The sequence below is a fragment of the Oncorhynchus masou genome, chromosome 11, assembly GCF_036934945.1.
Source record: "Oncorhynchus masou masou isolate Uvic2021 chromosome 11, UVic_Omas_1.1, whole genome shotgun sequence".
NCBI classification, from domain to species: domain Eukaryota; kingdom Metazoa; phylum Chordata; class Actinopteri; order Salmoniformes; family Salmonidae; genus Oncorhynchus; species Oncorhynchus masou.
The window spans coordinates 60103421-60128249 of NC_088222.1; the positions used below are offsets into that span (position 1 = coordinate 60103421).

The following is a 24829-nucleotide window of genomic DNA, read 5'->3' on the forward strand; positions in this document are numbered from 1 at the left end:
CCTCCCCTCAGCAGCCTCCACTGAGATGTACCAAAAATTGGTTAATAAAACAAACGGTCACACAATGATTACACAGACCATTGGCTTGAGTATCTGTGCACATTTATTTAGATAAGCGCAAACATTTTTTAACAAGATCATTTATGTGACACATTTCAAGTATGCTAATGCATAGAACTAGAATTCTAAGCATATGACATGTAGCTAGTTCATTCATTATTCAGGTAATGTGCAGGTCAAATCTATATACAACATTAGTGGATTGATACATAGACATTGCAGAATCACTGGTTGATACCACACTATCTCAGCAAAATGTTTCACCAGCCACAACATGCACATTTCTGGAAGTCACCTTGAAGAGAAGTGTATTAAAGACATTAATGATGTTTAGCGTTAGCCAAAATCAGACTTGAAGTGTGAGATGGACTACATTTTTATAAGTAAGGGATAATTAACGAGGGGCTATGCGTTCTATGGAAGATAATGAACGACATGTAAGGTGTGTTCCACTATGCCCTAGCTGAGTGGAACTGACCGTCCATGGAGTTGCAATATTTTACAGAGGATGCATAGAGCCCGGAGTTGATTATCCATTTTAAACCATGGCTATAATTAAACATAGTTTCCACTAGAAATGTGTTGGTAGAAATGCGTTCAACATCCACTGAAGTACCTAGTAAGTTTACTCGATAGAAACTACTGTGGCTATGGTAACCAAACAGACATGTTAGTTTAGCTAACCAAACCATCAGTCCTAGAATGCTATTATGAACATCAAATTCAACAATGTTTTCAATTCGACTTTTGGTTTCAAAACCAGCTAAAACAAAACATGTAAGCATGAACTAAAGCGATTTATTTTTACATGCTGATATACCGTGCTTCATGGGGAAATAATGCACGCTTGAGAATGCTCTTCAAGCCAATCAGAAACGAGTATTCAACAAGGCCATGGTATAAAATCCAAATATGAGATGGCATGACATCTCATATGGAAAAAAATACATGCACACAGCATTTCAAGAAGGCACAACAAGGAATAAAATGCATCTATCTGTACACTCCCAGTATCAATAAACCACATTTCAAGAGATAGAATTTGTATATTTTAAAAGAAGACTAACAGTGCTCAAAGACATTACACAATGCACATAAATCAAGTGCATAAAAACGAAATCCACCCAACCACCCTTCATTCTGAACCTCTGTGCTTGGACCAGGGTTGTTTATTGGGTGCCATATTGAAGAAAACAGCAACTACCTGTATAATAAGTAATGCTCATATTCATTGCACGTTGCAAAAACGTTTTCCGTTAATTTCACCTAATAAACACAACCCAGATGCGTAACATGCATCAGAAACAGAAACTATAATATAATAATAATATATCCCATTTAGCAGACGCTTTTGTCCAAAGCGACTTACAAGTCGGCTGGGGCCACTACTTTTACATATGGGTGGTCCCAGCGGGAATCGAACCCACGACGCTTGGCGTTGCAAGCGCCATGCTCTACCGACTGAGCCACACTGGACCCTACTATCAACACATCTCTTACTGGTGTTGCGACAGGAGCATGACTGATTCATCTTGACTAAATATTGTGGCATCGTGTACTACAGAACAAAGCACGATGGGTCAGGGACCCCATTGCAGCTGGGTATAGTAGTTTATTCTTAGCTTGAGCAGCAGACAGCAAAACATAGAACCTAAGGGCTTTTCACACAATGGAGTTGAACCAAGCCGAGCCACACAAACCAACTGTGCTAAAAAGGACAATCTGAAAATAAAATTTCAGAGCCAGCCCAGCTTGGTTTGGGTCAGCATGAGTGTGAAAAGGGTAATAGTGTACAGTTGCAAGCTGTTGTATCCATTGTGCCCTGTGGCCCTCAAGTGTTCCTCTTGGCGTGGATGAGTAGGTCCCTCTGCAGGTCTGCCTCCAGGCTTCCCACCCCCACCTTACTGCCCGGCGGGTCGGTGACCAGGGTCAGCTTGTTGAACACCCCACGGCCAAAGTAGTCCGCCACCACGGAGAAACCATCATTTGAGCACCGCAGCTGAAATACATAGAAATAAGTGAGCCAGGATAAAGAAATGATAGTGTACACATCAGTTCTGAAAAAAAAATATGATAGTGTTAAATTTACTTTCCTCTTATAGTAGTGAACTTTATATTGATCTTTGGACTTGATAGATTAAGTGTTGCACTATTACTACATCTTATTGAATGACTATTGACTACTACAGTATATAAAACTGTTGTAGTAGTTTCAAGTCATGTGCCAATAAAACATACTTGAACACAAAAGGAGGGAGCGAGAGAGAACAAGAAAAGGCAAGCAAAGAGGGTATTTTCACTTTAGTCACCCCCCTCAGCAGTTACCACAAAATATCAAATCAAAATGTTATTAGTCACATGCGCCGAATAAAACAGGTGTAGACCTGACAGTGAAATGCATACTTACGAGTCCCTAACCAACAAAGCAGTTTAAACAAATACAGATAAGTAAATAAAGAGCAGAAGTAAAATTACAATAGCGAGACTATATACAGGGGGGTACCGGTACAGAGTACCGAGTTAGTTGAGGTATAAAAGCGGTATAAAAGAGGGGGGGATGCAAATAGTCTGGGTAGCCATTTGATTAGATGTTCAGGAGTTTAGAAGCCTCTTGGACCTAGACTTGGCGCTCCTGTACCGTTTGCCGTGCGGTAGAAGAGAGAACAGTCTATGACTAGGGTGGCTGGAGTCTGACAATTTTTATGGTCTTCCTCTGATACCGCCTGGTATAGAGGTCCTAGATGGCAGGAAGCTTGGCCCCAGTGATGTACTGGGCTGTTAGAAACTATCCTCTGTAGTGCTCAGAGGCCGAGCAGTTGCCATATCAGGCAGTGATGCAACCAGTCAGGATGCTCGCGATGGTGCAGCTGTAGAACCTTTTGAGGATCTCAGGACCCATGCCAAATCTTTTCAGTCTCTGAGAGGGAATAGGTTTTGTCGTGCCCTCTTTATTGTCTTGGTGTGCTTGGACCATGTTAATTTGTTGGTGATGTGGACACCAATGAACTTGAAGCTCTCAACCTACTCCACTGCAACCTCGTCAATGAGAATGGGTGTGCTCGGTCCGCCTTTTCCTGTTGTCCACAATCATCTCCTTTGTCTTGATCACGTTGAGGGAGAGGTTGTTGTCCTGGCACCACCCGACCAGGGCTCTGGCCTCCTACCAATAGGCTGTCTCGTCGTTGTCGGTGATCAGTCCTACCACTGTTGTCATCAGCAAACTTAATGATGATGTTGGAGTTGTGCCTGGCTGTGCAGTTATGCGTGAACTGGGAGTACAGGAGGGGACTGAGCACGCACCCCTGAGGGGCCCCTGTTTTGAGGATCAGCATGGTGGATGTGTTGTTACCTACCCTTACTACCTGGAGGCAGCCCGTCAGGAAGTCTAGGATCCAGTTGCAGAGGGAGGTGTTTAGTCCCAGGGTCCTTAACTTATTGATGAGTGTCGCAAGCAATTCATGGCTACAGACGTGAGTGCTACGGGTCGGTAGTCGTTTAGGCAGGTTACCTTAGTGTTCTTGGGTACAGGCACTATGGTGGTCTGCTTAAAACATGTACTGGTACTACAGACTCAGACAAGGAGAAGTTGAACATGTCAGTGAAGACACTTGCCAGTTGGTCAGTGCATGCTCGCAGTATACGTCCTGGTAATCCACCTGGTCCTGCAGCCTTGTGAATGTTGACCTGTTTAAAAGGCCTTACTCACATCGGCTGCGGAGAGAGTGATCACACAGTCTTCCGGGAACAGCTGGTGCTCTCATGCGTGTTTCAGTGTTATTTGCCTCTAAGTGAGCATAGAAGAAGTTTAGCTCATCTGGTAGGCTCGTGTCACTGGGCAGCTCAACAAACACACAAAGATGAAAGCGGAGTGACTAGGGCTGTCAGTGTGTGTCACCTGTCTGGTGAAGTGGTCGTGCAGGTCTCGTTTCTGGTCCTGGGCCCGCAGCATGTCCATGACCTTCCGGTTTTCCGGTGTGCAGGTGGGACACTCGGCCTCACTCTCGGCGTAGCTCTCAAAGCAGTGCTGGTGGAAGGAGTGACTGCACAGGAAGTGAACAGAGGGCAGCTCGAGGGGGCTGTTGCACATGCTGCACTTGGTCTTCTGGAAAATCTTTGCGCTGTGAGAGAGAAAAAAGAAAAATCAGTACAGTTTCATGTAATGGTCTTTGAGTTCAAATCAAGCATTCAAAATACAGCAGGGCTTGACAATAACTTTTTTTAGCCATTTATTCTTTGGACAAGTAGGACACATTTTTTACTTGTCCGAAAGCTCAAGTCACTTGTTCTCCCCCCAAAAAGGTCTGTAAGACCATGGGCCAAAACGGTGACAAAATTGTGTTGTATGATGCAAGGAACCACTTCACAAAATCAAAATAATTATTAATCACTGGTATTGACAATAGAAAGCTGCTGGTCTCTGATCCCATGCATTATATCACCTGCCGGTGTGGCCTTGAGCAAGGCACTTAACCCCCCATGAAGTAAAATACTGCACTGATAGGCTACTATATATATAACCCTCCATCTGAAGCGCTACTGGGTGTGCAGGACTTTGATCCAACCCTGCTCAAACATACCCGAGTCAGCTTATCAAGGTCCTGTTGAGCAGCTGATTTTTTGTACAATCTGGTGTGTTAGAGCAGGGCTGGAGCAAAATCCTGCACATCCGGCCAACAATCCACCTTGCAACATTACAATTCTAACCAAAAACTGTTTGTCTTTATAAAGTAATTCCCTCATTTAATGAACCAGGGATCACATGGCTAAGGTGGGCGACTTCAAAGCAAAGTAGCTAACTAAGACAAGTTAATCTATACTGAACAAAAATATGAATGCAACATGTAGTGTTAGTCCCATGTTTCATGAACTGAAGTAAAAGATCACAGACATTTTCCATATGCACAAAAAGCTTATTTCTCTCAAATAGTGCACAAATTTCTTTACGTCCCTGTCAGTGAGCATTTCTCCTTTGCCAAGATAATCCATCCACCTGACAGGTGTGGTATATCAAGAAGCCGATTAAACAGTATGATCAATACTAAGGTGCGGCTTGTGCTGGGGACAATAAAATACCACTAAAATGAGTAGTTGTCACACAACACAATGCCAACGATGTCTCAAGTTGAGGGAGTGTGCAATTGGCATGTTGACTGCAGAAAAGTCCACCAGAGCTGTTGCCAGAGAATTGAATGTTCATTTCTTTACCATAAGCTGCCTCCATCATTTTATCAAATATGTCAGTACGTCCAACCAGACTCACAACCACAGTCCACAGGTAACAACTTCAGCCTAGGATCTCCACATCCAGCTGCTTCACCTGCGTGATTAGCTGAGACCAGCCACCCGGAGAGCTGATGAAACTGATAAGTATTTCTGGCTGTAATAAATCCCTTTTGGTCAGGAAAAATAATTCTGATTGGCTGGACCTGGGAGGGCATGTGCCTGGCTGGGGATCCCACTGGGGATCTAGGCACATGCCCTCCCAGGTCCACCAATGGCTGCACCCCTGCCCAGTCATGTGAAATCCATAGATTAGAGCCTAATTAATATATTTCAATTGACATATTTTCTTATATATAAAACTGTAACTTTGTAAAAACATTGAAATTGTTGTATTTATATTTTTGTTCAGTATATTTACACGTCTAGAATATTACGTTTTCAGGGGAGACCTTGACAGCATAGGAGTTACTTGTCAATTAGGTATTTCTTTTAGGTACTTTTTACCCCTTTTTCTCCCCAATTTTGGGATATGAAATTGGTAGTTAGCGTTTTGTCCTATCACTGCAACTCCCCTACGGAAATCGGGAGAGACAAAGGTCGAGAGCAATGCTTCGTCCGAAACACGACCCTGCCAAGCCGCACTGCTAGCGTAACCCTGAAGCCAGCAGCACCAATGTGTCAGAAGAAACACTGTCCAACTGGCGACCGAAGTCAGCTTGCAGGCGCCTGGCAACAAGGAGTCGCTACAGCACGACGGGACAAGGAAATCCCGGCCGGCCAAACCCTCCCTTAACCCAGACGACGCTGGGCAAATTGTGCACCACCTCATTGGTTTCCCGGTCACGGCCGGCTCTGATACAGCCTGGGATTGAACCTGGGGCTGTAGTGACACCTCAAGCTGCCTTACACTTTGAACACACAGACAGTGTCACTGCGCAAAATAGTATGCATCGTCATCTGGATATGTATGCAACAAAAGTTCAACATTCAACTTTGAGATTTACAATGCAATCTGATACACGTCAAATCAGTTTTCTTGATCTTCTGATCTTGTGTGAAAATAATGTTCCATACATTAATCTTTACAGGAAACCTACTGATCGTAACAGTTTGTCGAGGGCTGACAGTTGTCACCCACTTCCCTTGAAAAATAGTTTGCCTTACAGCCAATTCTGTCGAATCAAAAGAATTTGCAAAAAACAAAAACAAAGCTGAGACGCAAAGAAAATTCAAGGAGAGGGAGTACAAAAATGATCAGATTAATACTGCCATTGAGAAAGGTCATGTTTTGTTTTGAGTTTTTTCAAGTTCAGTCTCGTAATAAGTATTCTTGCGTTCTAAGTGCTCTGAACAAATTAAGGGAATTTTTCAAACAATGGCACATTCTTAAATCCGATGATAGTCTCGGTAATGTGTTTTCTGACCTTCCCTTGGTCGTATTCTCACAGGGCAGAAATCTCAGAGACCAATTGGTACACTGATTTACCACCCCAAGATATCCCTGCACAACGTGTATTTGCACCCCTACTGGATGGAAACTACAAGTGTAATGGCTGTGCTCAATGCAATGGCACTTACAAATGAAGATCCTTCAAACACCCCCAAACAGGGAAACAGATCCCAATCAAAGGTGTTATTACGTTCTCCACAAGGCAGATATTTATCTTATAACTTGTCCTTGTGGTAAAAAATGATGTGGGTAAAAGAAAGCGCAAATTAAAAGTATGTATCTCAGAGCATCGTAGCACCATTAGGTGCAAAAACTCGACTTACCCAGTTACGACCCACTTTTTTGAAGCAAACCACTCGATATCGTCTCTGCGTTATATTGGCATCAAACATGTCACCCTCCCTAGGAGAGGGGGTGACCTCGATAACTTAGTTACAACGTTAATTTGTTAATTTAAAGACCCTTGCTCCCTTCGGTCTCAACGTTGACTTTGATCTGAACCCATTCTTGTGACTTTGCCATTGTAATTGTTTGTAGGCTTATGTAGTCTAAATTGATTCTATGATCGTATGCTATTCATTTGTTTTTTGCATGTCATTTTAATATTTGAGAATTAACCTAATGATATTAGGCCATACTTGGCCATGATTAGACACCTCTGTGTGTGTCTTTTGACACTATATAAATGAGTCCCCCTTCAGTGTTTGATTATACCCTGATGAAGACAGCCTGCCTGTCGAAAAGTTGGAAATACATTTTTTGCATCTGAGCTCTTAGTGTGCGGTTCTCCTTTATTTTCAACTTCTACCATTTCTGTCAAGCTGTCTATGCATACAGTTTGACGCATACGTTTGATAAACCCAATGTATGCACCACACCGAACGCACTGCAACTGCCTCTGCAACGCAATACTGCAAGAAATTTGAGATTTGGCAAACGCAGCGTTTCATTGGAAATGAATGTAATTCTGGTGTACAAAAATGCAATGACGCTGTCGGTGTGTTCTTAGCGTTAGACCGCTGTGCCACTTGGAAAGCCAATTAGGCTATTCTAAGAAAATATATATTTTTTTTTACATTGGCACAAGTAAATTGCCCGTATTGAATAGAGAAGAATGCCATCTTTCCAACAATGTCAACACATTTTCAACACCCAATTTTGAGGGCTTGAGAGAGTTCTACAAATCGGAGTATGCAACATTGGTTTCAACTGCGTGTCGGTCATTTTCAGTTATACACGAGTACCGGTGGAAAGTTTTAGGACACCGGACATGACAATTACATTAATATATGCAAATAGCTAAATAGTTAACTAGCGAAACAGCCAATTCAAAGCTTATTGTGTAGTTTGGCTGGTTATCTAGTTTGTCTGTTGTATACCAATATTTTACCTGCTGCTGCAATCTTTCTCTGGCAACGGCCCACTCGCACACACAGGTGATACAAACACCATGTCTTTTCCAGGGTTTTCTGTGTAACATAAAATGTGCTATAACTGGGCAAATAACGCACTAACTAGCAATGATCAACTCATGTTGGTCTAAAAAAAAAAAAAAAAAATACCGCTCGTGCAGGTCAATGCAGGCCTACAATAATTCTACTCCGATGCGCTCTGCAGAGATTGGGAGGACAGTGCGCAACACATCGCATTTGAGGACACTCTGATCCAATTGTGATTTGAGGAACCTAGTTGTTTGTCATTGTGATTTGAGTGTCTTTTTGTCCATTCAGACAACTTAAATCTATAATCTGCTTGTCCAATTTTTTTTTTTTTACATGCGCCAGGCAAGCGTTGATGTGGAGCCTTGTACAGTAACAATTTGCATCGAAGTGCAGCCACCAAACAAATTGAGATTGTGTTTCTTAGACACTTCTCACCCCTTATACATGTCAGATGAACTGGATGGATGGAACATGGAGGAAACTGAACAAGACCCAGCTCTAGGTGATAGGTGTTGTTTTAGGACTGGACTTTGGTTAGGATGGTCCTGTCCCTCACCTGCTTCGGAGTTCCTGGATCTCGGCGCGGAGGTGGGCCGTCTCCTCGCGGTACTGGCGGATCTTGCGCTCATCGTCCTCAATCTGCTGGCTCTCCCTCTGCAGCTTGTTGATCAGGTAGTCCTTGATGACCGACAGCGTGGCTGTGGAGTTGTGTGCCAGCGTCTGCACCACTGTGGACCAACACGTGCATAGACATGCGTGCACACACACAAACTTAGCAACAGTGCCCAATAAAATGATCCCACTCTGCTATAATAAGGCGGCCAGTACTTTTCCTATGAGCATATACAGTACCTTCAGAAAGTATTTACACCCCCAAAGACTTGTTCTACATTTTGTTGTGTTACTGCCGGAATTCAAAATATTTTTGTTCCTCATCCATCTACACACAATGACAAAGTGTTAACACATTTTAGACATTTTTGCTAATTTATTGAAAATTAAATATAGAAATATCTAATTTACATAAGTATTCTCACCCAAATCAATACATGTTAGAATCACCTTTGGCAACGATTACAGCCGTGAGTCTTTCTGGGTAAGTCTAAGAGCTTTGCACACCTGGATTGGGAACATTTGCCCATTACTCTTTTCAAAATTCTTCCAGGTCTATCAAATAGCTTGTTGATCATTGCTAGACAACCCTTTAAGTCTTGCCATAGATTTAAGCAGATTTAAGTCAAAACGAACTCAGGAACATTCACCGTCTTCTTGGTAAGAAACTCCAGTGTAGATTTGGCCTTGTGTTTTAGGTTATTGTCCTGCTGAAAGGTGATTTCATCTCACAGTGTCTGGTAGAAAGCAGACTGAACCAGGTTTTCCCGTAGGACTTTGTCTGTGCTTAGCTCAATTCTGTTTCTTTTTTTATCCTGACAAACTCCCCAATCCTTAACAGTTACAAGCATACCCATAACATGATGCCGCCACCACTGTGCTTGAAAATATGGAGTGTGGTACCCAGTAATGTGTTGTATTGGATTTTCCCAAATCATAACACTTTGTATTCAGAACCAAAAGTTTTTTGCGGTATTACTTTAGTGCCTTGTTGCAAACAGGATGCATGTTTTGGAATATTTTTATTCTGTACAGGCTTCCTTCTTTCACTGTCAATTAGGTCAGTATTGTGGAGTAACTTAACAGAGGCTGGCTCAACAACATTGTTCTCCTTTGGAAAACCTCTGGTTAAATCTGTGTTTGAAATTCAGTGCTCAACTGAGGGACTTCACGGATAATTGTACGTGCAGGGTATAGAGTTGAGGTAGTCATTCAAAAATCTGGAAAAACACTTATTGCACACAGAGTGAGTCCATGCAACGTATGTGACTTAACAAAGGGGTTGAACGAACACTTATTGACTTAAGACACTTCAGCTTTTCATTTGTAATGAATTTGTTCCAAAAGACAAATGAACAATTCCATTTTTACATTAATTCAGGAATTGCATGTATGCCAGTGACAAAATCTAAATTGAACCCATTTTAAATTCAGACTAACAACAAAATGTGGGAAAAGTCGAGGGGTGTGAATACTTTCTGAAGGAACTTCCGGGTTAAGGTTCACTTAACCTGGAAAGTTCATCATGGATGTGCACATGTGACGTCAAAATAGAACTGAACACTCTAGCCAGTGAGACATTCAATGACAGGAAGTGGAGGAAAAATACCCCAAAGAAAGTTTGAGTTTCTTTTAAGTTGGTGAGGTCTGATATAATTCAGGCAGTGATTAGTAGGCAAATCTCTACAGAAAGCCCCAGAGTCTTCATCTATAGAGAAGGAGAGATAGAGAGAAAAACTGCAAATATAGCCACTGGCTCACGCTCACCCAATAGGGGAGGCATCAGGTTGTTCTGGTCGATGTGCTCCAGGACTTGGCTGATGTAGGCCTTGCAGTCCTCCTCTTTGCGGGCAAAGTATCCCAGCGCCTGCTCCCACAAGCATACTTCCTGGTCGCCGTAGCGCTTACAGGCCTCCACCACTTTGCCATACTCCTCATTCTGCATGTGGTAGTGCATGATCTGCTGGTACCTAGACAAAGGAACAGCAGCAACTACATTTACATTTACATTTAAGTCATTTGGCAGACGCTCTTATCCAGAGCGACTTACAAATTGGTGAATTCACCTTATGACATCAATTCTAATGTCAACTCGTGATAAAAATACAATTCGACAGTTACATCACAATATCGCTATGTTTTGTTAGGTAGCGTTAGCTAGCACTAGTTGGCTAAACCTGCTGTTCTCCATCTTTAAAAAAATAAAAATAAATAAATAAATATAGACCCATCATGTTTTCAGCCCTTTTTTTAATCAAAGACTAATGAAAACTAATTGTCTCAAGCTCTGTCACCTCTCTGCAGCAGACATATGCTGAGAAATATGTTTGGAACATCGAATCGCATATAATAAAATCGCAGTATCAAACCGCAATACATATAGAATCGTGAGAATCACAATACATATCATGAAGTCCCTGGAAGTCCTAAAGTCAACACCTGGCCAGCAGAGGGCACTCTAACCACAGAGCACAGTTTCATCTGGTTCATATGAAAGATGACTTTACCCTGCCTTTTGTGGAGGAGAGAAGACCATGATTGCACAGATTCATAGTACATACCAGACATGGCTATTTGTTTTAGCTATAGTATAGGCCTACTTCCAATAGCTATTCAGATGAAAAGAGCTCAGAGAAAAATGACACAGCATCAGTTCTTTGGTTAAATGCTAGATCTATGTGAAACTACAGTAATTGACATGTCATGAATAGCAGTAGTGTACAGTAGTGGATTTAGTAGTGCCAACACACACACAACTATATATCAATCAAATTACATCATTGACAATATCAGTACGCCAATAAAGTCCAAGAAGTCCAGTGGTGTAAAGTGTAAAAATACTTTAAAGTACCACTTAAGTAGTTTTTGGGAGTATCTGTACTTTACTATTTATATTTGACAACTTTTACTTTACAATATTGCTATAGAAAATAACATACTTTTTTACTCCATACATTTTCCCTGACACCCAAAATAACTGCATTTTGAAATGCTTAGTCGACAGGAAAATTGTCCAGTTCACGCACTTATCAAGAGATCATCCCTACTGCCTCTGATCTGGCAGACTGATTAAACACACATGCTTGGTTTGTAAATTATGTTGGAGTGTACTGATAGCTATACGTACATGCATATAAAAAAAAGAAAGAAAAGAAAATGGTGCCGTCTTGTTTGCTTAATATAAAGGAATTTGAAATTATTTATACTTGCACTTTTAATACTTAAGAATATTTTAGCAATTACATTTACTTTTGATACTTAAGTATATTTAATACCAAATACCTTTACTCTAGCAGTATTTCACTTGGTGACTTTCACTTCAGTCATTTTCTATTGAACGAGTGTAGACTTCAGGGAGAAGCAGAAATATTGGAATTGGGATCGTGTGTTTCAGACTGGAGAGGTTTAGAGACAAGAAAACTCACAGTTTGCCCTTCTCATAGAGGTACAGGACCCCTTCTTTGAAGTTGTGCATCTGGCACAGGACGAGGGCCTTGTCAAATACGGTGTTGTCGCTCCTCAGCAAGGACAGTGCTGCCCCCTGCAGGACCTTCTTCCTCTGCCAGACAAAATAGAAAGAGGACAGTCAGAAAGACCAGACAAAACCAAACATTTGATACTCCAGACAAAAAGGTAAGGAAAGGTGTTTGTTCAGAAAATGCAATAACAAATCATTTAGGCTGCAGGTATGTAATCTAATATGAAACATTTGGTAAATGTCTATCTACGTGAATTTAGGTTGTTTGAGTGAACACGAGGCAGTTTTCCATACAGATTATTGTCTGTGTTCCCATCACCTCAGAGTCTTGTTCATGTGCCCAGTCCTGCAGCCGTAGTTCCAGCAGTGTGTCATACACCCCCTGAGAGGAGAAGGGCTCCACCTCAATCATGTGCTCCAGGAAGGCCCTTAGCTCCCGCGGGTTATTAGCAAACACAGAGATGAACTCCTCTGAATTTGCCTGGGAGATAAAGTTAAGTACAGTGAGTGCTGGTACTATTACCACCATTATTATCCATGATACATGCATTTTATCATCATTGTATCATCATTACATTAGAAGTAGTACCATCCTTATCAATATAAGCTGTATTACTTACGGTACACGTAATTGATAAAGCCACTTTAATTAGAGGAAGGATCTCATGTCCAAAGTGCTAATGCTGCTAGACTAGTAACGCTAGGACTAATGTGCTCAGCTGCCCGGGAGGTGAGGCCGCCTGTTAAGGTTAACCGCGTACCTTCTTGGCCATCGCCGGGGCTCTGTCCAGGCTGTCTCTTTCCATGGCATCCCGGCTGGGCTGGTAGTCGGTACACAGGCCCTTGAGAAGCAGTGTGGTGCCGTCGGGGACGTGGTGCATCAGGGTCTTGCCGTAGCGTTTCATGTTGCTCTCTGCCTGGTCGAAAGGAAGTCGTCCAATGTAACGCAAAGCCTCCTGGTAGTTCTGTATGGAACATAGAGTGAAACAAAGGGGTATGAATTTCAGTAAAGGCTTGTTCGAATCAGGTAGACTTTACCCAAGGGTATTAGAGGTTCTTTGTCCAATTATAATCATCAATTGTAAAGTGTTTATTCCCTCAATTTGATAAATATTTAAACTATCCTTAAATGTACATTTTGACTCAGTAATCTAAACACAGTAAAATGACATTGCTGCGCATTTCAACATTGTCCAACAGCCTGAAACGGACTCAAAGCTCTTCTATCTTACTTTATCAGGGACAAAATTAAGAGATCTGGCAGTTAGGCCATGTAAGCAGGGGGGACCTGGTGTCCATTTATCTAGCTCAGACAGCTCATCTTAACACTACTACATCCACTATTACTTTCTAGTCTCTTTCACCTTCAGGTCCTCAAGCTGGATCTTCAGGTACCACTTGTGGTGCTGGTGCCTCTCGGCCAGAAAGACTGCGTGACTGTGGTAGCCTGCCTGGCGCAGCACCTTGATTGCAATCTCCACGTCGAAGTGGACCTCGCTCTCGCTGCTCTGAAGGGGGTTGAACGGGAAAGGAGATGTCAGAGCCTTGAGACCTTCTGTGCATGATGTCATACATACAGTATCTGTCCATATCCATACACAGCAATGGGTTTTCTATCATCATTTTCTAATCCAAAATAGTATTCTGAAACCCTGGAATTCTTCTCAGGTCAATGATTATGATCCTGGAAAGCTACTTGGTGTGTATGCTTTTGTTCCAGGCCATCACTAAAACATCTGCTTCGACTACTCCCAGACTTAAGTCTGGACTAGAGATCGACATATTAATTAGCATGGCTATCCACGAGAAGATTGCGTGGCAGGCTGACCACCTGTTACGCGAATGCAGCATCAAAAGGACCTTGTGGCTGCAAGAAGGCAAGGTAAGTTGCTAGCTTGCATTAAACTTCTTTTTTTTTTTTAAACAATCTTCACATAATCACTAGTTAACAACAAATGGTTGATGATATTACTAGGTTAACTAGCTTGTCCTGCGTAGCATATAATCAATGCGGTGCCTGTTAATTTCTCATCGAATCACAGCCTATGGTACTTTAATTTCGCCAAACGGGTGATGATTTAACAAAAGCGCATTCAGGGAAAAAAAGCACAATCGTTGCACAAATGTACCTAACCATAAACATCAATGCCTTTCTTAAAATCAATACACAGAACTATATATATTTTTTTAAACCTGCATTTAGTTAAGATATTAATGTTAGCAGGCAATATTAACTAGGGAAATTGTGTCACTTCTCTTGCGTTCAGTGCAAGCAGAGACAGGATATATGCAGCAGTTTGGGCCGCTAAAAACTGTGAAGACCATTTCTTCCTAAAACACTAATTAATTCGCCAGAATTTTACATAATTATGACAAACATTGAAGGTAGTGCAATGTAACAGCAATATTAAACTTGTGGTTGCCATCCATTAGATAAAATACGTAACGTTTCTGTATTTCACTGAAAGAATAAACGTTTTGTTTTCGAAAATTATAGTTTCCGGAATTGACCATATTAATGACCAAAGGCTCGCATTTCTGTGTGATAAAGCTGTCTGATTGAGCAGTGGTAGGCAGCAGGCTCGTAAGCATTCATTCAAACAGCACTTTCCTGTGTTTGCCAGCAGCTGTTAGCAATGCTTGATGCAATGCGCTGTTCATGATTTCAAGCCTATCGACTCCCGAGATTAGGCTGGCAAAACTATTTTTTATTTATTTTTTTATTTCACCTTTATTTAACCAGGTAGGCTAGTTGAGAACAAGTTCTCATTTGCAACTGCGACCTGGCCAAGATAAAGCTTAGCAGTGTGAACAGACAACACAGAGTTACACATGGAGTAAACAATTAACAAGTCAATAACACAGTACAAAAAAAGGCGAGTCTATATACATTGTGTGCAAAAGGCATGAGGAGGTAGGCGAATAATTACAATTTTGCAGATTAGCACTGGAGTGATAAATGATCAGATGGTCATGTACAGGTAGAGATACTGGTGTGCAAAAGAGCAGAAAAGTAAATAAATAAAAACAGTGTGGGGATGAGGTAGGTGAAAATGGGTGGGCTATTTACCAATAGACTATGTACAGCTGCAGCGATCGGTTAGCTGCTCAGATAGCACATGTTTGAAGTTGGTGAGGGAGATAAAAGTCTCCAACTTCAGGGATTTTTGCAATTCGTTCCAGTCACAGGCAGCAGAGTACTGGAACGAAAGGCGGCCAAATGAGGTGTTGGGTTTAGGGATGATCAGTGAGATACACCTGCTGGAGCGCGTGCTACGGATGGGTGTTGCTATCGTGACCAGTGAACTGAGATAAGGCGGAGCTTTACCTAGCATGGACTTGTAGATGACTTGGAGCCAGTGGGTCTAAAGTGCCTATAAGAACATCCATTAGTCAAATGGTAGTCCGACCAATCGAATTGCACGCTTCAAGACTGCTTCGATCACGTGGACTGGGATATGTTTCGCATTGCTGCGAACAACATTGACGAATACGCTGAGTGGGTTTATTAGCAAGTGCATCGGCGATGTCGTACCGACAGCGTCTATTAAAACATTCCCAAACTAGAAACTGTGGACTGATGGCAGCATTTGCGCAAAACTGAAAGCGCAAACCACTGCTTTTAAATCAGGGCAAGGTGACCGGAAACATGACCGAATACTAACAGTGCAGCTATTCCCTCCGCAAGGCAATCAAACAAGCTAAGCGTCAGTATAGAGACAAAGTAGAGTCACAATTCAACAGCTCAGACACGAGAGGTATGTGGCAGGGTCTAGTCTTGCTCCCAGACGTCTACAGTCTTGGACCAGGACGTCTTGCTCCCAGACAGACTAAACAACTTCTTTGCTCACTTTGAGGACAATACAGTGCCACTAAAACAGCCCGTATATTTCAGCTTATATTTCTTTCATCACATTCCCAGTGGGTTAGAAGTTTACATACACTCAATTAGTATTTGGTAGCATTGCCTTTAAATCGTTTAACTTGGGTCAAACATTTCAGGTCGCCTTCCAAACGCTTCCCACAATAAGTTGGGTGAATTTTGGCCCACTCCTCCTGACAGAGCTGGTGTAACTGAGTCAGGTTGATAGGCCCCCTTGCTTGCACACGCTTTTTCAGTTCTACCCACAAAATTTATTTAGGATTGAGATCAAATCCAAGTTTGTCATGTGCGCCGAACAGTGAAAAGCTTACTTACAGGCTCTAACCAACAGTGCAAAAAAGGTATTAGGTGAACAATAGGTAAGAACTAAAAACAACAGTAAAAAGACAGTGAAAAATAACAGTAGCAAGGCTATATACAGTAGTGAGGCTATAACAGTAGCAAGGCTACATACAGGCACCGGTTAGTCGGGCTGATTGAGGTAGCATGTACATGTAAATATGGTTAAAGTGACTATGCATACATGATAAACAGAGAGTAGCGGTAGCATAAGAGAGGGGTTGGAGGGTGGTGGGACACAATGCAGAGAACCCAGTTAGCCAAATGTGCGGGGTCACTGGTTGGTGGGGCCAATTGAGGTAGTATGTACATGAATGTATAGTTAAAGTGACTGTGCATATATGATAAACAGAGAGTGTGTCATTGGGCAGCTCGTGACTGTGCTTCCCTTTTGTAGTCTGTAATAGTTTGCAAGTCCTGCCACATAAGACGAGCGTCGGAGCCGGTGTAGTATGATTCAATCTTACCCTGTATTGACGCTTTGCCTGTTTGATGGTTTTTCCTCACAGGGCATAGCAGGATTTCTTGTAAGCTTCCGGGTTAGAGTACCGCACTTTAAAATTGGCAACTCTACCCTTTAGCTCAGTGCGAATGTTGCCTGTAATCCATGGCTTCTGGTTGGGGTATGTACGTACAGTCACTGTGGGGACGACGTCCTCGATGCACTTATTGATAAAGCCAGTGACTGATGTGGTGCACTCCTTAATTCCATTGGAAGAATGCCGGAACATGTTCCAGTCTGTGACAGCAAAACAGTCCTGTAGTTTAGCATCTGCTTCATCTGAACACTTCTTTATAGACCGAGTCACTGGTGCTTCCTGCTTTAACTTTTGTATGAAAGCAGGAATCAGGAGGATAGAATTGTGGTTGGATTTTCCAAACGGAGGGCGAGGGACAGCTTTGTACACGTCCCTGTGTGTGGAGTACAGGTGATCTATAATGTTTTCTCCCCTCTGGTTACACATTTAACACGTTGGTGGAAATTAGATAAATCAGTTCTAAGTTTCCCTGTATTAAAGTCTCTGGCCACTAGAGGCGCCACCTCTGGGTGAGTGGTTTCCTGTTTGCTTATTTCCTTATACAGCTGACTGAGTGCGGTTTTAGTGCCAGCATCGTCTGTGGTGGTAAATAAACAGCGATGATACGTCCCTAGGAAAGTAGTGTGGACTGCTATTTATCACGAGATACTCTACCTCAGGCGAGCAAAATCTAAAGACTACCTTAGATTTCGTGCACCAGCTGTTCTTTACAAATATGCACAGACCTCCCCCCCCCGCTGTTCTATGTTGCCGGTGCAGCATATATCCCGCTAGCTTAATATCCATTTAATCTTTCAGCCGCAATTCTGTGAAACATAAGATATTACAGTTGATGTCGCGTTTTTAGGATATTAGTTATTGTCCAATGATTGCACGTTGGCGAGTAATATTGACATTAACTGCAGCTTTCCCACTCGCCTTCTGCAGATCCTTGCGAGGCATCCCGCTCTGTGTCCTCTGTACCTGCGTCTCTTCCTCTTGCCAATAACTGGGATGTTGGCCCTGTCGGGTGTTTGGAGAATGTCCTGCGCATCCTGCTTGTTGAAGAAAAAAATCTGTCTAATCCAAGGTAAGTGATCGCTGTCCTGATATCCAGAAGCTCTTTTTTTTTGCCCTAAGATACGGTTGCAGAAATATTATGTACAAAATAAGTTAAAAATAACGCAAACATATAATAGCACAATTAGTTGGGCGCCTGTAAAACTGCTGCCATTTCTCGCGGGGCCATTTTAGATCAAGGCTTATGATGGCCACTCCAATACCTTGACTTTGTTGCCCTTGAGCCATCTTGCCACAGCTTTGGAAGTATGCTTGGGGTCATTGTCCATTTGGAAGACCAATTTGCGACCAAGCTTTTAACTTCCTGACTGATCTCAAGATGTTGCTTCAATATGGCCTTATTTTCCTACCTCATTTTGTGAAGCACACCAGTCCCTCCTGCAGCAAAGCACCCCAACAACATGATGCTGCCACCCCCGTGCTTCATGGTTGGGATGATGTTCTTCGGCTTGCAAGCATCCCCCTTTTTCCTCCAAACATAATGGTCATTATGGCCAAACAGTTCTATTTTTGTTTCATCAGACATTTCTCCAAAAAGTACAATATTTTTCCCCATGTGCAGTTCCAAACCATAGTCTGGCTGGTTTTGAAGCAGTGTCTTCTTCCTTGCTGAACGGCCTTTCAGGTTATGTCAATATAGGACTCGTTTTTACTGTGGATATAGATACTTTTGTATCGGTTTCCTCCAGCATCGTCACAAGGTCCTTTGCTGTTGTTCTGGGATTGATTTTCACTTTTCGCACCAAAGTACATTCATCTCTAGGAGACAGAACGTGTCTCCTTCCTGAGCTGTATGACGGCTGCGTGGTCCCATGGTGTTTATACTTGCGTACTTTTGTTTGTACAGATAGACATGGTACCTTCAGGCATTTGGAAATTGCTCCCAAGCATGAACCAGACTTGTGGAGGCTACAATTCTTTTTCTGAGGTCTTAGCTGATATCTTTTGATTTTCTCATGATGTCAAGCAAAGAGGCACTGAGCTTGAAGGTAGGCCTTGAAATACATCCACAGTGTATGTAGTGCATGTAAACTTCTGACCCACTGGAATTGTGATACAGTGAATTATAAGTGAAATGATCTGTCAGTAAACAATTGTTGGAAAAATTACTGGTGTCATGCACAAAGTAGATGTCCTAACTGACTTGCCAAAACTATAATTGGTTAACAAGAAATTTGTAGAGTGGTTGAAAAAGTAGTTTTAATGACTCCAACAAAAGTGTATGTAAACTTCCGACTTCAACTGTGTGTGTGTGTGTGTGTTATATATAAAAATTGTCCAATTATTCAGTATCTGCTTTTTTTGGGTCCTCCAATAAATCGGTATCGCTAGTGAAAAATCATAGTCGGTCGACCTCTAAGTCGGAACCATGATTATCTGAACCCCCGGAATGAAAGCCTGCACACACCGTTAACTAACCCTTGGCTTACAGTTTAAATGCTAACCTTGATGAACTCTTCAAGCTTAGAGCTGTCCTTGAGCTTGGTGTAGCAGTTGAGCAGCAGGGTGGTGTGGTCGGCATTGGCCAGCGACTGCCGGTGCAGGGCCTGGAGGTAGGCCGTCAGGTTGTGGATCCTCTGAGCATCCAGAAACTTCCGGATTACGTAAGAAGGCTCCAGCTTCCTGATTGTGCTGAGGGAGGAAGTGGAAAAAGGTTGAGTTTTCAATTTACATTTTATGGAACACAACGGCAGAGGCTTTTGGTGCTGCCTTCTGTCTGCATTCAGTGTTTACTTCAGGCAGCCAGTCTACTCCCATTGTTGGAGCACAAAACCTTTTTTCTCTTTTAATTAAACACCAGTAGATTTTCCATTTCATTGTTTCTTTGATACCAACATGTTCGATTTAAAGCAATTGAGTTGGGAGAGCCCACCTTGCCTATACAACGGTAGTGGGAACACCAAGAATCCAACTGACAATCTAAATGCTTGAGGATTAGCAAAAAAGCAACTTGTTGATCATGTTAACAGGACTTGATTGAATAAGACGAGGGTGGGTAGCTTTCAGTACATCCAAGTTCGTAAACATAGCTGCAAAGAAACCACTACTAAGGGATACCAATAAGAAGAGACTTGCTGGGCCAAGAAACACAAGCAATGGACATTAGACCAGTGGAAATCTGTCCTTTGGCCTGATGAGTCCAAATTTGAGATTTTTGTTCCAAACACCTTGTCTTTGTGAGACGCAGAGTAGGTGAACGGATGATCTCTACATGTGTGGTTCCTACCGTGAAGCATGAAGGAGATGGTGTGGGGGTGCTTTGCTGGTGACACTGTCAGTGATTTACTTAGAATTCAAGGCAAACTTAACCAGCATGGCTACCACAGCAATACGCCAGCCCATCTGGTTTGCGCTTAGTGGAACTATCATATATTTTTCAACAGGACATTGACCCAAAACACATCTCCAGGCTGTGTAAGGGCTATTTGACAGAGAAGTAGAGTGATGGAGTGCTGCATCAGATGACCTGGCCTCCACAATCACCCGACCTCAACCCAATTGAGATGGTTTGGGATGAGTTGGACCGCAGAGTGAAGGAAAAGCAGCCAACAAGTGCTCAGCATATGTGGGAACCCCTTCAAGACTGTTGGAAAAGCATTCCTCATGAAGCTGGTTGAAAGAATGCCAAGAGTGTGCAAAGCTGTCATTAAGTCAAAGGGTGCCAACTTTGAAGAATCTCAAATTTATTTGGATTTGTTTAACACTTTTTTGGTTACTACATAATTTCATATGTGTTATTTCATAGTTTGTAGAATAATAGTGAAGACATCAAATGTAGAAAATAGTAAAAATAAAGAAAAACCCTTGAATGTGTCCAAAATGTTTACTGGTACTGTATGTAGTATTATCTATGTATTATGAAGTTGAAGTTAGATACATCAACCCCTGGATGAGATCATACCGGATGTACTGTTGGATGGCTCCATCGTGGTCCCCCTTCACGTAGAGGTGGTCACCGTACTGCCTGAAAATCTCAGACAGCCCGTCACTGTCCAAGTGCTGGCTCTTAGCCAGGTTGATGGCCATCACAAACAGATTCTTCTTGAAGAGCATCTAAAGACAGATTGAAGCGTTAAGTGCCTTGCTCAGGGGAACAATGGTAGTAAACAATACTTGGGATCTGAAACCTGTAGTTTCAAGTTGAATCTGGTGCTGAGTTGAACATAATACATTGGAGGGGAAAAGAAGGCATGATGTCAGTCAGCGTATTTTGGGCTAACCTCTAGCTTGGTCTGAGTGTCTTTCTCCTGCAGCACAAACATTTTTCCATCCCGAGTCAGGATGTAGAAGGAGCCCCATTCAGCCAGAACGTCGATGATGTCATCAAAGGAAGCGCTGTAGGCAATGAACTTGTTGTCCAGGTCGTAGATTGTCAAGATTTGTTTCTCTGAAGGAGATGTCTCTCTACTCCCAAATTCAGACCTGAGTAGAGAACTTGTATTCAATACATTGTCATAGGAGATAATATCACCTACAAATATGCATGTTTGGTTGAATCTTTAAGGGATGTTCTTCACAACAACAAAAAATTACTGTTTTTTTCTTTCTACTTACAGTCAACATAAATTGATTTAGTATAAAATGACTTGCATTTCTTTTCAATAAAAAAAGGAAATGACACCTGGCTAACCTTTCACCTTTATAAGGACTCATACTGACCCTGGCCTTGAACCTTAGGGGACCCGTTCAATAGAAATGACTGCTGTGCCACCCTCAAAGAGTTGTTCTTACTTGTTGGGAGACTTGGTGTCCCTGGTGAGCAGCAGGAGGTAGCCCCGGTGCCAGTGGGCCAGTAGCTTGTGCCCATCGAAAGCGAAACAGGGCCCCCGTTCATCAGGCTGGTAAAGGTAAACACACTCATCCCCCGCGACAATAAACTGGGAGTCCTGGGAGGGGTCTGTGAGTGCAGAGCAACGCAGCGCACAGCCGTGGGTGTCCAGTTCCAGTTTAGGGTACTCCTTCACTGACAAAGTGTAGCACTAGTCATGGGGTGGAAACAACACCAAATGAAACAGAAGTTAGTTAGTGCTCATGCTCCAAGGGAAAAGTAGTATGGCGACAGGCATGGGGTCAATGCCATTTCAAATCTATCAATTCAAATCCTCCTTGAAAATATGACACTGTCAAATATTGAATTGTACATGAATAACCTGAATTGATCTTAAACTTGTTTCTATGGATTTCACTTATCAGAGTGACATTTGAAAAGCTCAAATGACTTACATGGACTTTTTCCAGAGTGGCAACAAATAAGTGAGTGACTTTGCTCTGCTGACGGAAAGCGAGGCCCGTGATTGGACAGGTGCCCTCATGCAGTGTCAGGGTTTTACTGTGCCTGTCCCGGGTTATGTCACCCTTTGTCAACACCACACTGCCATCTGTGAAGCCTGCAATGACATGGGTATTATCAATTTATAACAGGGAGCAAACACAAATGTCAAAACCAAATCTCAACTATAGGCGACATAGGTAGTACTGAAGAACTGCCACTTACCAATAGCCATAAAGTTTAGGTTCTCGTGTACACTGAGGCAGGACACCTCTGTTGGTTTGTTCCCAGGAATTGCTGGGAATATTCTGGTACACAGAGGATTCCCGCTGTCACGCTTGTCCGGATTCCATACCTTCACCTGGCAAACAGTAACACAGCTGGGTTTCTAGTAACAGTTCACAAACAACTACCAAGGAAACTAAAATACTGTTTTTTGATAGTCAGTATTAAATATATCCTACTAAATGTCTTACCAGGGGGTTAATTCCTTGCTCGTCCTGCCCAACCGTGACCAAAATGCTGTGTTGTTTGAGCTGGTACAGGTGGGTCACTCTCAGCTTGTAAGCCTGAAAGGAGGACAACTGTAGGGAGCGTGTCAAAAACCAGATCTGACCGTCCATATGTAATTTATTCTGGTTCAAGGAAGCATAATAATTTTAGATCAAGAGAGACAAATGGTATTTTTGCATGGTTAGGGATAGAGGAGACAATTACAAAGGCAGGGCCATGTTCGAATACTCTTAAAATGTATATAAATTAGCCATAGGAATAAGAAGTGTAATGAATACAAGCAATGTAAATATGTACTCTTCTTAGTCGTATGACTAGCATGTATAGCAATAATAATTTCCTTACTTGCAGCTATCCAAAGAACATAATTTGGGCATATAAACTCAATTTCATTAACGTTCTTAGTTAACTTGCTTAAAATGGCAAGACTGCTTGAGAGGGATGTCTGGTTAGCAAGTTCGTTAGCTAGAATTGACCAACGAAATTAACCATGCTATGTTAACATCATGGAAACCACCGAAAGGATATCTCCAAGAACGATGTGGCCACGGCCCGAGTCACATGCAGATATGCCAACCGGGAGGACAAAGTTCTTCCCATTATCTCCAGCGTCCTTCACGGTCTCTTTATCAAAAAACACAAATCGTCTCCACTGTAAGAACGCAGCCATTTTCTTTGCACTGTCTGTATCCTCAGGGAAGAAATCATGTGATACACATCACAAGTCATGTGAGAGAAGGGGAGGAGGAAGAAGAGAATTGTAAATTATATATTTTTTTTAAATAAAATGTCAATCAACACACGAAATGAATATGTTTATCAATGTAGGTGGCAAACAATAAGGGTGAGGGTCACAAAATATAGTGGTTAACTGTTGATCATGTTCATTTTGAAATATCACCCATTCAATAGTGTTTTCCCCGCACTTATTTATTTTATGTATTTGACAGGGACAATGCACATCAATTAACATTTCTAGAAATGTGCCAGATTTAGCCCGTTTGCTAATTTTCATCTGTAGTCCCTGGGTTACATATTAAAAATATTGGTAGCCTCACAAACATTACTTACATAAAGTAAAGCTAAGAACTCGCTCAAATCAGGAAAAACAGGTACCAGTAAAGTAACAGATCAATCAATCAGTAATAAAAAAAAATAACATTGACTTCCACATTGTTTTGACTACAACAACTAGTACTCGACGACTCAATAGGTCCCCTTAATACGATGTCATGTAATTTACGCCCATTATTTGAACGTGGACCAATCACATATTGACAAAAATGTTGTTCTCGACAGCCATCACCGAAATGACCTATCACTCTGTAGTATTTGGAATGTGGACAACGGGCTCTGCCGCTATCAAAGCAACTGGGAAATCTCTGACTTCCGACATCAGTGCGTTCAAAACAACCTCCGGGAAAAACGAGCTCCGACTAGTGAAAATCGTTTATAACAGTCACCATGTGCGGCAGGGTGGCCTAGTGGTTAGCACGTTGGACAAGTAACCGGAAGGTTGCAAGTTCAAATCCCCGAGCTGTCCTTCTGCCCTTGAACAGGCAGTTTAACCCACTGGTGTTGACAATTGAAAATAAAAATGTGTTCTTAACTGACTTGCCTAGTTAAATAAATAAATCAAACTCGGAATCCCAAATCTGTAACTCGGGTATTTCTTTCCGACCTCATGATTCCACCTTGTTTATTAGTCCCCAATAGTCTTGAAAGAACCAACAGGGTCAGCGCTGTCCTCGCGGAACACGACTCGAGATAACGCAACCACAAAGTCAAAATCGAATATATAGTAAAAGTAATTGAAAGCAAAAATGAACTTTTTGGTGTAAATTTAAGGCTAACCGTTTGGTTAAGGTCAGGTTTAAAGAACATACATTGTAGAAATAGGCGGGGTTTATGACTTTGTGTCTGTGGTAACTCCTGACGACCGACTCGAGTGGATCCAATGA

At 42.1% G+C, this 24829-nt stretch overlaps 1 protein-coding gene across 1 annotated transcript; it reads right to left on the reverse strand.

Moving 5' to 3' along the window:
- Positions 1-85: 85 nt before the first annotated feature.
- Positions 86-23572, reverse strand: vps11 (VPS11 core subunit of CORVET and HOPS complexes). Its single transcript, XM_064979010.1, has 16 exons — positions 23393-23572; positions 22832-22976; positions 22581-22716; positions 22310-22473; positions 21818-22065; positions 21307-21508; positions 20988-21139; positions 19531-19717; positions 13630-13773; positions 13027-13230; positions 12585-12746; positions 12213-12346; positions 10555-10757; positions 8732-8903; positions 3956-4178; positions 86-2059 (listed from the first exon to the last, which is right to left on the reverse strand). Exons 1-16 carry the CDS (start codon positions 23536-23538, stop codon positions 1892-1894), a joined length of 2790 nt encoding a protein of 929 aa, XP_064835082.1. The 5' UTR covers positions 23539-23572; the 3' UTR covers positions 86-1891.
- Positions 23573-24829: the final 1257 nt, after the last annotated feature.

Bases quoted from the DNA above. Each gene is read 5' to 3' on its own strand.
- vps11 (XM_064979010.1), bottom strand. From the start codon at position 23,538: ATGGCTGCGTTCTTACAGTGGAGACGATTTGTGTTTTTTGATAAAGAG. The intron at 22,717-22,831 runs GTAAGACATTTA...ACTGTTTGCCAG, and splicing joins AGCAAGGAATTAACCCCCTG to GTGAAGGTATGGAATCCGGA. The intron at 12,347-12,584 runs GTGATGGGAACA...TTTGTCTGGCAG, and splicing joins CACATGAACAAGACTCTGAG to AGGAAGAAGGTCCTGCAGGG.